The sequence below is a fragment of the Pollicipes pollicipes genome, unplaced genomic scaffold, assembly GCF_011947565.3.
Source record: "Pollicipes pollicipes isolate AB1234 unplaced genomic scaffold, Ppol_2.1 Scaffold_552;HRSCAF=624_pilon_pilon_pilon, whole genome shotgun sequence".
Lineage (NCBI taxonomy): Eukaryota > Metazoa > Arthropoda > Thecostraca > Pollicipedomorpha > Pollicipedidae > Pollicipes > Pollicipes pollicipes.
This window is the reverse complement of record NW_023596701.1, coordinates 22190-37146: the sequence shown is the minus strand read 5'-3', so window position 1 is coordinate 37146 and position 14957 is coordinate 22190. Positions and strand designations below refer to the sequence as shown.

The window sequence follows — 14957 nt, the reverse complement described above, 5'->3', positions numbered from 1 at the left end:
CCGAACCACATCGTCAGCATCCAGCGCTGGGTCAGCGCGTGTCGTGGCGGACGTGCAGAGTCCGTGTTTTTCGTGCGCTACAGCGCCAGGAAAACCAGCTGATCCTGTTCGCCGACGACACGAACCACCGCTGGGTGACGGCCACCTGTCTGCTCGACTACGACACGGTGGCGGCGGCGGACAAGTTCGGGAACGTGGCCGTGGGGGAGCGCGCCCCGTCTCGTGCAGCGCGCCGCGCGGCGGCCATTACAGGGTCGTGGGGCAGCTTAGCGCGTTCACGGTCCAGCTGGGTCCAGGGGGATTTGGACGCCCGAGTAAATTGCAGCTGGCGGTGTTGAGTTTTGTCTGTTGTCCTGTATGACTTCATTGGTATGCGTGGCCCACCTGACGCCCCGATACCGCCCGCCAGCTGCGTCTGCCCACCGGCACCAACGACGACGTGGACGAGGACCCGACAGGCAACAAGGCGCTGTGGGACCGCGGTCTGCTGGGCGGTGCCTCGCAAAAGGCCGACGTCCTCTGCCAGTTCCACATCGGCGAGACGGTGCTCTCGCTGCAGGTGAGTGCCCGCCGCTGCCGGCGCCGCCGCCGCCGCCGCCGCCGCTGTGTCGGCTGCCGCGCGTCATGTCCGCCACCTTCGTGTTCCGTCTGCCTCGTCCGGCCGGCTGACTCGCGCTCTGTCGACGCCGGCAGAGGGCGACGCTGATCCCGGGCGGCAGCGAGTCTCTCGTGTACACCACCATCTCAGGCACGATCGGCGTACTGGTGCCGTTCACTTCGCACGAGGACATGGACTTCTTCCAGCACCTGGAGATGCACATGCGCTCGGAGAACGCGCCGCTGTGCCCGCGACCACCTCTCATTCCGCAGCTACTACTTCCCCGTCAAGGTGAGCCGCGGCCGGGGCACGCCGTGGGGGAATGGGAGGGGAGAGGGTAGTTAAATGCGAGAGGCTAGTTAAATGCAGTATAATTGGTAAGGGTTCCCAGTAATTCTTGCTGTCACTTGTTGTGCATCCGGCTCAAGGATATTTACACTGACGGTCAGATGTACGCCGCAATTTAGTTGTGTGCATGAGGCAACTGCAAATAAGATGGTGACACTTTAAGTTCAAAAAAGGTTTTTGATAGACCGAATGAATCCCTAAAATACTCCTTTCATTAGCATGCTCAGTTCATCCGCGTCCAGCATGCTACGGCGGCGCGCATGATGGCTCTTCGTAAGGGTGACATTTGTTGAAGTGCGTCCATAGTTCTGGTGTGTAGGAGATACTAATTTCATATGCCACTGGTAAGTCATAATCCAATTATTCAACAACATGTTGGACCTTAACTGCCATCTCTGCTTCCAGAACGTGCTGGACGGCGACATGTGCGAACAGTACAACACAATCGACATGGCCAAGCAGAAGTCGATCGCCGAAGACCTGGACCGCACCTCGAGCGAAGTGTCCAAGAAGCTTGAGGACATCCGGACCCGCTACGCTTTCTAAGTGGCGGCGTCTGTCCCGTCGATGGTGTCCGGGGTGTTTGTGGCGGCAGATATCCCAGCTTGCGGTGGTCGAGGATGTGCTGGCTTTTCGTGCGGAGCGGCGTACATGTCTGGCTGCTGGCGTTGCGCTGCCGTCCAGTGAGGACGCGTTGCAACGCTGCACTTCGCCGTCGCGCTGCCAGCAAGCGGTGATCCGACCGAGCAAACGTGTCACAGTCTTATAGAGGCCGCGCGTGTCTCTGTCATGTATCATATTTCACGAAACGCGTAATAATGATGTCATGTACCATTGCCTGGATTTGGTTGTCGACCCGAAGGGACAGACCTCACCGGCGGCGCTGCGAAGGGTTGGCCAATCCAGAAATGTCATCTCGTCAGGTATGTCATTGTTTTCTTCTTATTCCTCCATTCACTTTCCCAGGATGTTTCCTGTGAAAGCAACGTAGTGCGGATTTGTCCTCACCTCCGCTTGAATGCCACTTCCTTTTTCGGAAACGAGAGATCCAGTTATGTTCAGCTATTCTTTACTCTAGTATCTGGGGGTATCGCCCAGCAGAGCCCGTGGAAGGCGACGCTGCAGTTTGTGCACCAGATGAAGCTGATCGAGCAGTATCCTGGCGGTCATTCGCCCATGCCACGGCCGATCCCCTCCTGCCAGACCGCTGCGCGACCACTCGCAGAAGATGCCCACGAAATGCAAGAGCTTTGTCTCCATATCGGTCTAAACAGGTGATTACGACTGATGGTACGACGTGCTTGTCATTCGGTCTTTGGGTGTAGCTGTACTGTGATTTATAATGGCATGTAATTATGGCACCATATGAGCTAGTTACTGTCGTGTGCGGTGCGGTATGATGTTCGCACCGTGTTTCACCTGAGGTACCCACCACTGATTAAGGCCTCGCGCTGACCTGTAACTGCCTGCCCCCGTCTGCGGTGTTCTTGTAACCCCAACTGAAGGGGCCGACCTTTACTCTGCCGCAGTGTTGTGATGTACACCATCAGCATCCAGACGCGCACGTGAGCATCCTGAACGTCAAGCGAAAACTCACGAAATGCAAGAGCTTTGTCTTCATATTGATCTAAACAGGTAATTACGACTGATGGTACGACGTGCTTGTCATTTGGTCTTTGGGTGCAGCTGTACCGTGATTATGGCACCATATGGGCTAGTTATTGTGTGCAGTACGGTATGATGTTCGCACCGTGTTTCACCTGAGGTACCCACCACTGATTAAGACCTCGCGCTGACATGTAACTGCCTGCCCCCCTGTCTGCGGTGTCCTTGTAACCCAACTGAAGGGGCCGACCTTTACTCTGCCGCAGTGTTGTGATGTACACCATCAGCATCCAGGACGAGCACGTGGTCATCCCGAACGTCAAGCGAAGCAAGAAGAATCCGCGGAATAACGTGAAATGCTGGACAATGAAACAAAGTGCATTCTCAAGGAACTGGAGAATCCCAAGCCTGAAATTCGCAACATGCTTCATATAGGTAAGTCTGACCCCCCAAATGTCCGCGTGGTCACTCACTCCCAGTACGAGTCGACCTGGTCACCTTTCTGAGCACGTCATTTGAGGCTGCTCACCAGAGTTGTGCAGTACGGTATGATGTTCGCACCGTGTTTCACCTGAGGTACCCACCACTGATTAAGATCTCGCGCTGACCTGTAACTGGCCGCCCCCGTCTGCAATGCCCTTGTAACCCCAACTGAAGGAGCCGATCCTTACTCTGCTGCAGTGCTGTGATGTACATCATCAGCATCCAGGACGCGCACGTGATCTTCCTGAACGTCAAGCGAAATCAACAATCCGTGGAATAATGGAAAACGCGGCACGGTGGTGTGCTATATCAAGACTGGAGAACACCAGAGCCTGAAATTCGCGGCGCGCCGTCTGTAGGTAGGTCCGACTCCCCAAATGTCTGGCGATCAATTACTCACGCCATTCGGGACTGCTTCTCTCGGATTGTGACGTATGACATGATGTTCGCACCGTGTTTCACCTGAGGTACCCACCACTGATTAATGCTTCGCGCTGACCCGCCAGTAACTGCCCCATTGGCACCTCCTCTGGAACTCAACTGACCGCATCCACCCCTGCCCTGCCGCAGGGCATGCAACTGCAGAACCATGTCGCCGCCATCCAGGACGGTCATGGACTACCGAAGTTTCCAACATCGAGCGACACCTTCCAGACACCTGGAAATATGCATGCTCGCTTCACACCTTACGTGGAGCTCCTCTATCCTTAATACGGTCTGATGCTTGGTACTTGATACTGATTCCTATCTGTGCGAGTGCGGTGTTGGTTGGCCCGCGGCGCGTGCATCGTGGCATGGCGCTATTACCTCACCTTAAGCCCCGAGAGTGTTGAGACGATGTAATGGCGCCGAGCGTCGTGTACTGAGTGCGGCTGGGGCGATTGCTGTAAATGCATATTAAAGATTGCAGCCATGCGGTGCAAGTATATTTCAAAAATACAATAAATGTCTGCTGTAGTTCGGCATTCTCTGCCATGAATAACGGCTGATGAGACCAATAGACCATGGCCGACCATCAACGCGAGAGAACGGTCGCGCTGACCAGCAGCCCCGGCGCGCGCTACGTCGCGCAACGTGTGGCGATCCGGTTGACGACGGCCTCCCCGAGCGTGCCGACGGTCAGCTCGTGATCGGTGACATTTGCGTTGATTGGCAGCCCCGGTGCGCCCTACGTCGCACAGCGTGTGGCGATCCGGTTGACGACGGCCTCCTCGAGCGTGCCGACGGCCAGCTCGTGGTCGGTGACGCCGTACAGCTGGGCGACGGCGGCCGGGTCGGCCAGCGCCCCCAGCTGGTCGGGATGGACAGCTGTGCCATCCAGAGCCTCGTGCAAGGGCGCCAGCCTGGCCGCGTCCTCCACGGCCACAGCGGCCACCGTCGCGTCGTCGGCCGCCGCGCCCAGCGACCGAAACGCCTCAGATATCTGGTGGCAATGGTGCGATGTGATAATGGGGACTCGCTGCAGCTACGGCAGTGGGCTGGCGAATGAGCCGTTTAAGTTTGAATGAAAAATACAATTTTAGCATTTGCACACGGGTCCGCTCAGGGTGGCCGGTTCAGTGCAAGTTTTCAGGGTGGGGATTGATTGCTGAAATCAAAATTGATCACTAGGATGCATTAGCGTACTGCAGGCAGAGAAAATGCAAAAACCAACCTGTTTTCCTGGGGACAGAGAGAATATTATCTCTGAGTTGACATTCCTTGTTTTCAGTGAGCCATCTGCCTGGTTGTGCAGGGCTATGTTGGCTGCCACCAGAAGTTGAAATGAAGAAACTATCTGTAAATTTACATTTTTATGAAACATCTCTTTGATCGGCACATTGTACGGCATATGTCCCGCACACCACCAGGGATGCAGGCAACTGCAGTTGTAACAACAGGGTTACAGGCTACTGGTGATGCAGTTCTATTTCACATTTCCATTGTCCTTAATGGCCTCATTAATATGCGCACAGGTGGCCGGTTGGATGCACCACTTGAGCGGGGGTCAATTTGACCCCTCTGAGATTTCAAAGACCAATATTGATAAGGACACCAAATTCACAGGGTGGGTTCGCCTGTCCGTGAACTCATTAGTGTCAAGGTTTGACATTCCTAGATTACTACCTTGAGGTTGAATGGGGTCAACCAATGTCAAACTTCAAATTGGTGTCTGAAGTGCCCCTTGACTTCATGCGAGTGCTGTGAAGCCAGATACATGTTCTAGGCAAAAGGTCAATGGTGTTCAATGAAGGTCAGTGACCTTGTTTGACCTTAATAACATCAAGGTGCCTCAACACCTTCTACATTGCTCCTATTTTGTCGCCTGAATAAGCAATGTGAACTATGCTAAGCAGCATGTTGCCAGAGACAAAATGTTGACCCACATCATTTAAGGTCAGTGACCTATTTTGACCTTAAAAAGTTCATGGAACATGTCTATTGCAGTCCTTGCCATTCACAAATTTGAAATGAGCACTGTAACTACCCCATAAATAAAGCTCTCAAGTAAAAAAGAACAGCAGTTTTGACCTTCATTCAGCCTTTGTACTTGACACCAAGTAAATGGAATTGGTTGTAATCCTAAATTTAAATTGGTTATGCCTAAGAACCTTTCTCACATATGCCTGGCTTTGTCTGACACTGTTGTCACATCACATTGAGTGATTCCCCTAGAAATGCCCTATGCTTGCTAGCCATGGCCTGCCCTTGGTTTGCCATAGGTTCATTAACCTCACAAGGTGCATCTCCTTTTTACATCGAAAGATGTCTTTCAGGCAGCAGCTACGTTAAGTTTGGTGCTGTTATCTGCACTGTTCAGAAATCATTCTGAAACACCCTCAGAGGGAGAAAGGAATTTGATTCCCCACCCAGCCCATTATATAAACTATATACTTCTGAGTTATTATGAGGGTCATCAGCTACCCATGCTGCCTTAGTTCAGAGGACAGGAAGTTTTAAGGGCCACTTCTGAATTAGACATCACTGTAGCATGCCAGTGATACAGAATGCACAACCAACTGACAATGTGAAGTAAAAATATAGCTATGTAGCTAGATACAAAAACACAAAGGTAGCAGCAAGTATAGTTAATCTACAAAGCTTGGGCCTAAACATAAGCACAGCTAAACCTAAATAAAGAAATGTGATTAAACCTACAGATGGATAAAGGTTCAGCTACACATACATCTAGCTACAGGTCATCAATGAACAAGATGGGGTGATATCTATGAGGACTGACAATCTTGGAACAACTACTGCATAAAAATCCTCCTTTATGTAGCTAATGACAGATTTTCATACTAAGCAAGGCTCAACTGCTGATAGCACACTTACTTTCTTTTGAATGGATTAACAACTTAACCATTTCAAATTCCTACAGATTTATGATAAGAAAAAGCAGTCAATGTTACCCTTATTGTTATATATTAAACCATGTGAAAAAGGGTAAATTGGTGCAACACCAGACATAATTATCTTGCATGCATGGCGAGCAAGTGCAAACGACTGAGTCGACTTTGTTCCCAGGAAAAATTAGACACATGCCCACACGTTTAAACTCTCATCAGAGCATACGTGTTTAGCAAAAACTACCACGTACTGACGTAACTTTACTCAAACGTGTTGTGCTGCCTTGGAGAAATCCGCGGCCCCGAACCACGGATACGTACCTTTTTTGCCGAAACCAACGCCACGTTAAGCTCCCCATTCATAAGCAAAGGCCGAAGTTCTTTGACATTCCTCACATCTTTATAAACAACAATGTAAACGGAAAATGACTTGTCCCCCACAACCCAGTACGTGATGCTCCATGGGGGCCGCCATTATATCCGTCAAGAAGTGCATTTGCAGGAAAACAACAAACAATTTGTACCATTTGATGACGTCATATACAATACTAAGGCCATATTTACATATAACTGACGTCAATGACTATGCTTGTTTGCCCTCAAGAAGATAAAAATACTTTTTGTATCAACTTTATGAGTGATTAGCAAAGATTTGGCTAATCATGTTTATAAACGCCATGATTTTCTGGCTTTTCTGGTGCACACAACACACCGGTGACTTGCTTCGTTTCCACGACAACACCGAGTCGATTGCTCGGACTGCGGAGAGTGGGAAGGGGCGTTGGGGGCCTTCGGTTGGGGTGCGGACGGCTTGGTACCGTGCGGTTGGATGCAATTAGTAGCGGCGCATTTGTTGTGATCCAATTAGGTGTTGTGAGCACTGTAACGCGCCGCACCAGGAGCTTTCACTAGCCCAAGCCCTCGTTCGTGATGGCCGAAAAGGAGCAGACGAAGGCTACTGAACAGAACTCATCAAACTCCGTTCCTGACGAACCTAAAAATGTACAGGAACTTGCGACTTATGTAAGCAAGACGTGCTTCTCACGTTTTTCTATCAGATGTTGTGATGCATATAAGAAACGCCATTCAGTTTCCAGAAAGGCCTGTGTCTAGAAATTCTGCCGAACTTGGCCGAGGGCTGATTTTAGTGTAAGAGTGCTCTGGACTCACCTCACTGATGGCATGTGTCATGTGCTGGGGAAGGATTCTTGCAGACTGGCATGTCCATACGTTGGAACCTATTTTGCATGCTAAGGGCATAATTTGCAAAGTCATTGCAATGTTCAGGGATTGCTCCTTAAATAAGGAGAAATTGAGACTGCATGATTAGTGGTGCAACTCCTTATATCCATGCACCAAGTTGTACATTTGGCTGGTTGCCTTGATACACACATTTTGAAAATTGATATCTTCTCACCAGGCAGTTATATCAGGAAGAGTGATGGGATGCCACCACCAAATCTTGGCATTGGAAAAAGTGGTTTCAAAAAGTCAAAAAGGATTAAATTCTGTCCTGATGGCTCAATTGGTTGGAGTGCCTGCCTTCCAATCCACCCACCCCTGGCAGGGTGGGTTTGAGTCGCCTTAGGCGCTTGCCATTTGGCCTTGACAAGCATGGCCTGTGGCATGGAAGGGGTTGTGCTAAAGGTCAGTTGATGTCCCGCAGGACAGACCATGCCAAGCATTGCGGCACATAAAACTTTTGCCACTAAATTCTGCCGTTGCCTGGACTTGTGGAATCAAATGGTAGTGGTGACGGCTCACACAACAAGCACTGATTGGCCTTAGCTCTGATCCCAGAAATCCATCCATTCAAAAGGGTTCAGGTCAAATCTTAAGAAAAAGTAAAGAAAAAAGTCAAATGGTAAAAATTCTAAAGGGCAGCAAGCCAAGTGACAAAAAGTGAAATGTTATGCCAGAATGCTGAAAAGTCAAAAGATTAAAGTCAAGCATAAAGGTCTGTTAAATATAAAACATCATAGGGACAAAAATCAGGAGGGGCTTTGCCAAAAGACTTTCCCAATAATAGGCTTCAAGTCAGAATGAACCAGGTGCCAGGAGCCCTGAAGCAAATAAGGTTAAAAACCTGTTGATTATTTGGGATATTTCCACCCTAATCCAGGGAACCCCATAATCTGTTGACAGCCAGGAGGCTCATGCATCTCATTCATGTTTGGGCTTGGCCTCCTCTACATGTCAGCATGGCCCTTTGTATGCTTGCAGGGACCCTTTTGTTGTAGGCATAGTCAGTGATTACGCAGGAGCGAGGGAGCAAGGGGCAGTAACCCACCCACATAACTGAGCTGGTAGACCTAAATTGTCATTTCTGGCCCTTTCTGCACCAAGAGGCTTTATTTTGTCTGAAGGGCCTGAAACCACCTGTAAAGTTTTTCTGTAGCTAAAAATCCATGGCACCACTGGTATGAGGAATGTTCTGTTATGGCCATGGTTTTCTATAGTTTAAGGGATTTTAAGTGGATAAGCTAAAATATATACCATCGCGAAAAGTCATCATGAGCTAAGACACCTATCCAGGGATGTGGTTTCCTATTCAGTTGGGGGAGCTGAGCCGCCCCCCCCCCCCCCTCCCCGCTCCCACCTTGGGCTTCAGTCCCCTAGACTTTAGGAAGAAAGTGGCCAAATCTGGGGTGAAACCTGTTGGCAGATTTAAAGGCAGGTTTGGTCATTTTTCAATGTTCAGCCCTCCCCTTCCAACCATTTCGAGAAACACATCCCTGCACTTCCATCACGCAACCGGACCTTTTTTTGCCGCAAAGCTGGGACTCGGCCTATGCACCTTCTGCGGAGTCACGAGCCGATAAATGTCTTATTTATTCCAACTGGCTGAGCGGGCGGACTCTTCATACCCCCCCCCCCCCCCCCCTCTTAGTCCCTCCCGTGAATGCCTGACCAGAGGCTCTCGCTGTGTTTTAAAGCCCTGTTTAATCAAGGGAAGTGATTTTTGTAGCCGTTCATGCTGTTGTCCATTTCGCGTTTATCCCTTTTGACTTTTTGTTATCCGACTTTCTGCTTTAGACTGTTATCGTTTTTGACTCCTATCCCTTTAAATGTTTGTTCGATTGGATTTTTGCCTTTGACTTTTACTGCGTTGGAAGTTTTGGCTGTTTAGCTTTCTTACATTTGACTTTCAACCTTTTGACTTCTATTTGGCTTCTTGTTCATTTGACTTTTTTGGTTTGACTTTTTTGGTTTGGTTGGTTTTTTTGACGTTTGACTCTTTTGCGGTTGACTTTTATCCTGTTTGACTTCTTGCCTGTTAAATTTTTGTTTCTGACTTTTTGTTTATGATGTTGTGTCCTGTAACCAAAGCTATTTTGCTATGATTTCGCCAAAACGTTGTACTACGGCTTTGACCCCTCCCATTTGGCATTCAGCCACAACAGCTCTTTTCGAGGTGCACTCTGGCTTTGGAAAAGGGAGTATCACATGTTCGATGTGACGCACTGATTTAAACTTTAGCCCGTGCGCTTCTCGGTAACAGGCCGTTGTCCCGCTGGACTAATCACAGGCGGTCGTTTATCCGCGCCAGTCGAGATATGCACGCCGGCTGCCATGACGAGGGTGGCGCAACTGCAGGGAAGGAGCATAGTGCTGGTACAAAGCGTCGGCACATAATTTGGACTCAGAGATAATTAGAATTGATATCCTTGTTTATAGTAACGGTGTGCAGTAGCTCAACCCAGTGCTGGTATTAGACATGGCCAGTCCTGAGGTTTCATGGGAGAATGTTTTTAAATATGCCGTTCAGGTGGGACACTTTCTTTAGTGGGAAGTGAAGAAAATAACACCAAGTTGACAAGGGATAACTTAAGAGCAAAAATGACTTGTGGATGTCAGGTCATCACCAAATGTTACCTACGTCACACTCAGTTAAGCGCCGAGTACTAGATGTTAAGTAAAAGTGTTTGGGACTGATCTTTATACTTTCATAAAGTTATGAGGAACAGACAACTAGTTTTTTCGGGGAGAAGCAACTAAGACACAAAACAATGGTTGAAGGAAGTAGTAACTTGATAAACCTCATAATTGTGCGACCTTAGGTTGGATCGTGGCTGAATATGACCATGGGACCATAGGACCATAGGATCATAGGATCATAGGTTAAGCACTTGTACTTTGGCATGCCTGATAGTCGGCCTTGGTTAGTGTGAAATTTGGTTGCTGCTGTTTCTGCAATCCTTTGGCTGTAATTTTCATGAATTCATAGGCAAAATACCCAAAATGATCAGCATACACAGCTGCTTTGTTTATTTGCATTTTACCTGAGGTCAGGACGTACATAGTACTTTCACGCCACCTCATTTCACCTGCCATCAACAGGCATTTCAAAAAGGTAGTGGGACTCTACTCCGTTCCCATGAGAGCAAGACACAATGTAACGAAAGAAACACAGATGACTCAATCATGCTTTGTATTGTCATGAGTCTTGACCCTAGGGAAAATACTTGTGAGTAAAAGCATCAAGATGGAAACCATGAACACGCCCATGATCCACAAGATCTATGTTGCGCTATTCCTGCCCAGAAGTGCAGGTATAGTTCTTAGGTGTTAGCTGTAACAAACGTTGTTGCCATTGAAGTGGCATTTGGTGTAGCAATATCCCACATTCTAGTGGCGCATTATGTTCATTAAATTCCATGAGTGAAGGCAATGCAAGTATTCGAAGGGTCCTTCAAAAATTTTAAACGTATTAACCTTATACGTATAAAACTATTGACGTGGTTTGTGTCCACCTCCTTGGCAGGTGCAAAGCCTGCTGGAGAACATGCAGCAGCGCTTCCAGACTATGTCAGACAACATCATCAGCCGAATAGACGAGATGGGCGACCGGATTGACGAGCTGGAGAAGAGCGTGGCAGACGTGATGACTCAAGCCCAGACGGTGGACGACGGAGACAAGTAGTCCCACCCGGCGGCCCCCCAGTGGGTCTACGGCCGATCTCTGGCGCCCGACGGCGTGCGCGGGGCGCGGACACATGTCGGTGTTCAAAGCTTTCAGCCTTGGCTGGCCTGAGTTTGTGTTTGGTTGCTGTGCCGGTCGGCGCGCGCGGGAAGGCGAAGCGAGCGTCAGTCGATCGGCACCGCTGTCGTGAGCGCCGCCCGCTCCTGCGGCGGCCGGCCGCACGCCAGGCCCCGTTTGGTGGGCCCCCGCGGGAGTGGTCGATACGCGATACTCGATAGTCGCGGCTCGCTGCTCTGCTAAGGCACATTGAAGAACGGGATGGGCTGCACCATTGATCACTGCCCGTCGACTCCCAGTCATCGTTTGATTGCATCCATCCCGCGCCCAGCACCGTTTTGGAAGGTCACGATGCTTGCAGCTGCCGCGGCAGCATAGTTGAGTTAGCTGGAGAAGAACAGCTACGACCAGCGCGTGGTTTTCATGGATCTGTCGCCACGCAGGTAGTTGGACCATTTGCTTTATGTTGCATTTTAGCTGTTACAATACACACGTGCGCATGCTACGTTTGCCTCTGGAGGTGCAGAGACCAGGTCAGGCGAGCAGGGTTTGATATAGAACTTGCATTTTTTTTTGGCACAATAATTCTCCCCTGTCATCTTACCTTTAGGTCGGCATGTTTTATGGCGTCAGATAGGATGGCAAAGCTGATGTGCTAGTCGATATGATAAATCAAAGATTTTATTTATATTTTAACAATCACATGTGTATCGACTTCGCGGGGTCACTCTTTTCATGGTTATAGGTGTAAGCAGTTATGTTCGTTTCCGCGGACTGATTTAGATGTAGATATAACTGTTCGATGCTCAAGTCGCAGCTCACTGCTCGCTGCTGCTCAGTTCAGACGCTCCTCACTGCTAGAGCGCGCTGAAAAATGAGGTGTGCGGCCCCACGGATCACTGCCTGTCGCCTTCCTCGCCTTCGTTTTGGAAGGTCGCGATGCGTGCAGCTGCAGCGAAAGCATAGTTGAGTTGGCTAGAGACAAAGAGACACGATCATTGTAGGTGCCTCCCAGGTCTCCGCCCGCTGGCCAGTGCGCTATGGGCCTGTCTGCTACAATCGACACAAGCGATATTACCGCGTAATGATTTAGGTGTGCACATGGTCATCACGGCTGCTACGTACGGTTAAATGTATTTCCACTTCATAGTAACTTTGTTATTCGCTGCTGTGGCCAAACCGCCAGCGTTGTGCGAGCCTCTGCCTGAGTTCGACGGAATAAAAGTGATAACCTAATCTGACAAGTGTGTTATTGCGCGAACGCATTAATCACCAAACGCAATCGCAAACACTAACATGTGACTAAAATTAGCAGGCGTCGTAGGCGTGCATGCGGTCTATCGGTGGGTTCTTCCTAGCGGTGGACCCCTCGCGGATGTACTGGGACCAAGAGGTTGTCGCCCACTGTCGCACAGGCCGGCGGTAGCACGAAGGCTCCGGCCGCGTGCAAGTGAAAGCCCGACGATGGCACGCCGGATCCTTCCCCGTTTAAGAGCGCGAAATTCTCCGTCTGGGGTAAGGAATACACCCAGCGACCTGGGCCGGCTCTCCGGAGATGCGTGTGAAGCGGGCCAATCCCCCGAGTGCACGATCTCTGCAAGTCGTTCTCGTCGCCAAGAACGAAGTGGTAGGCGCACCGGAACGACCTTATTGCATATCGCCAGTGCTGCTGTCTTCCGGCACTCTCATCTACTTGGTCAGCTCCATATGTAGTTTCCTATCGGACGGTACAGCAAGAAATCTCGAAATCGATCAGAGCTCCCGTGGAGCGACTCGCAAGCCAGGAATGAAGGGAAAGAACGTGATGTAACCGATAATGTAGGTAGACAGGAAGAACCGATCAAAGTTGGCTTGATGGAAGTGGACGCTATACGCGCATCTTTCATCTGTCTGCTAATGGGAGCACAAAAGTGGTCAGTACTGGACAGAGTTCCCAAGGGCTTGCCGGGCCCGGGAATGCCAGGATTCACTGATGGGAGGGCGTAATGCACGAGGGAGAGCTCTCGCCAGGTCTCACGACGGGATGATCTTTACCGACAAGCGGTCGTCCCGCACCGCGACCATCCCCCGAACGAGTTTACCTGTCTCGTGACGGAATGTGCGGACGGCGGCGCACTGATTGCACTGATTGATTGCACTCACGGCACGAACTCGATGTGCATTTCGCGACGGACGCCAAACGGAGTGTTTCACATTCGCATGGGGTTTTAAACTGAAATGACCATCTCGAAGATCATTCGGCGCAGTTCACTCACAGTCCTGCCCTTAAGACCTAAGCCCCTCTAGTTGTTGAGCCACATGCCCGCGACTATGTGCGGGCATCTATGACGTCATAATAAAGCCATTCAAATTATGTTATTCCATTGGCCAGGCGGCGATCAAGACCAACAAAAATATAACCGTCGAGTCGTTCATATCTGGCGTTCATGAGCACGATTTCCAGATATAACGGCCGTCAGACTGCTCCAAAGCAATGTTGTGCAAGTGACGATGACGTAATCAAAGACGATATATTGAGTAAAGTATATTTACTAAACCTTAACTGCGTTGTCTAGGGGAAGAATTTTCACTTAAAAATATAGTCACATTATTGCCTCAATGTCTTCAACTTTGAAACATTCCCTTTAAATCTTGTTACCCGGTAACTTACTTCGATCCGCGCTGGTAGTTCGATGGCTGCATTGGTTTGGTGACAAGCGACGACACACACACACACACACACGCACAAGCGATACTTGACAACAAGCGATGTTCTTATGGTCAGCCCTCTGTGTTCTCACCAGCTTCCCTGGCAAAGAGGCTTGCAGTTCGTGTGTATGCTGTAGCTCCACGGCTTCAGCCTGGAGATGTTCTAAACCCACAGTTATTTTTCTCCTTTCGTCGCCTTGCCGTACAAGAAATTCAGCCCCTTGCCGACGAAGGGCAGGGTGCTCCTGGCCGGGCGCGCTTGGATAAGCTCCCACGACACGTGCCTTACCTTTGCCTGTGAGGCCACCGATTCTCGGTCCATCCACGTCTTCTCCTGCCTCTAAGTACTGCTCACTGTGACGACGAATTGCTCCAGCCGTTTGTGTCCGTCGCGCTGTTTCTGTCTTCTCCCGTTCATGCTGTTTTGCTAAGACTGGTCCTCAACACATCCGCTATATGTTTTATGTTGTCTTTGATCCGCAATCCGTTCCGGCTGTATTTGGCTGGCCTGGGTCCTGAGGACTGGGATCTTTTGCGAGATGGCGAACAGCAGGTGCCCTCTCGGCTCGAAGAACAGTCCAGCCGGCTGTGGCTTCAACATCTGGACTCCGTTGTCGCCGACGGATTCTGAGCAGCACTTCGCTGCGCACAGCGCAAGCACCATGACGTGTAATCAGCCTGGCTCAGAGCGGTGGGCCTGTCGGGTACCATCGCAATGGATGGGTCGGGCGGACCGAATGCAGTGTTCTCGCGGCGGAACAGTTCACGTACAATGCGGGGAAACAGGTGAGGTACCCTTCCGCTCGAGCCTTACGTTCGTCGTCCTTATTCTGGATTCCTCCCCGCTCTGACCACTCCCGTCTGGATCTGTTACGGGCCGACCTCCGCAGCGGTCTCCCTCGGTTGTCACGTCCCCTCTCCGCGC

General features: G+C 50.2%; 2 protein-coding genes and 2 long non-coding RNA genes across 4 annotated transcripts; 3 read left to right on the top strand and 1 right to left on the bottom strand.

Moving 5' to 3' along the window:
• Nucleotides 1–83: 83 nt before the first annotated feature.
• LOC119102080 (splicing factor 3B subunit 3-like) lies at nt 84–1492 on the top strand (the record flags this gene model as incomplete). The annotated part of the gene is made up of 4 exons (XM_037225448.1): nt 84–203; nt 410–559; nt 694–912; nt 1352–1492. Coding segments are annotated over 4 exons (630 nt in total), but the record flags the coding sequence as incomplete, so codon positions are not given.
• Nucleotides 1493–3363: 1871 nt separating this feature from the next.
• Nucleotides 3364–3995, top strand: LOC119102082 (uncharacterized). The gene is made up of 2 exons (XR_005094646.1): nt 3364–3393; nt 3605–3995. It is a non-coding gene; the product is annotated as an uncharacterized LOC119102082 (long non-coding RNA).
• LOC119102081 (uncharacterized) lies at nt 3946–6711 on the bottom strand. The gene is made up of 3 exons (XR_005094645.1): nt 6685–6711; nt 4689–4811; nt 3946–4457 (listed from the first exon to the last, which is right to left on the bottom strand). It is a non-coding gene; the product is annotated as an uncharacterized LOC119102081 (long non-coding RNA).
• Nucleotides 6712–7131: 420 nt separating this feature from the next.
• On the top strand, nt 7132–11849 carry LOC119102076 (heat shock factor-binding protein 1). Its single transcript, XM_037225447.1, has 2 exons — nt 7132–7386; nt 11129–11849. The coding sequence occupies exons 1-2, from the start codon at nt 7294–7296 to the stop codon at nt 11285–11287; spliced, it is 252 nt and encodes an 83-aa protein (XP_037081342.1). The 5' UTR covers nt 7132–7293; the 3' UTR covers nt 11288–11849.
• The last annotated feature ends 3108 nt before the right edge of the window (nt 11850–14957 follow it).

Coding starts and splice junctions, on each gene's coding strand:
- LOC119102076 (XM_037225447.1), top strand. CDS start 7,294: ATGGCCGAAAAGGAGCAGACGAAGGCTACTGAACAGAACTCATCAAAC. Junction 7,387..11,128: donor TACAGGAACTTGCGACTTAT/GTAAGCAAGACG, acceptor CCTCCTTGGCAG/GTGCAAAGCCTGCTGGAGAA.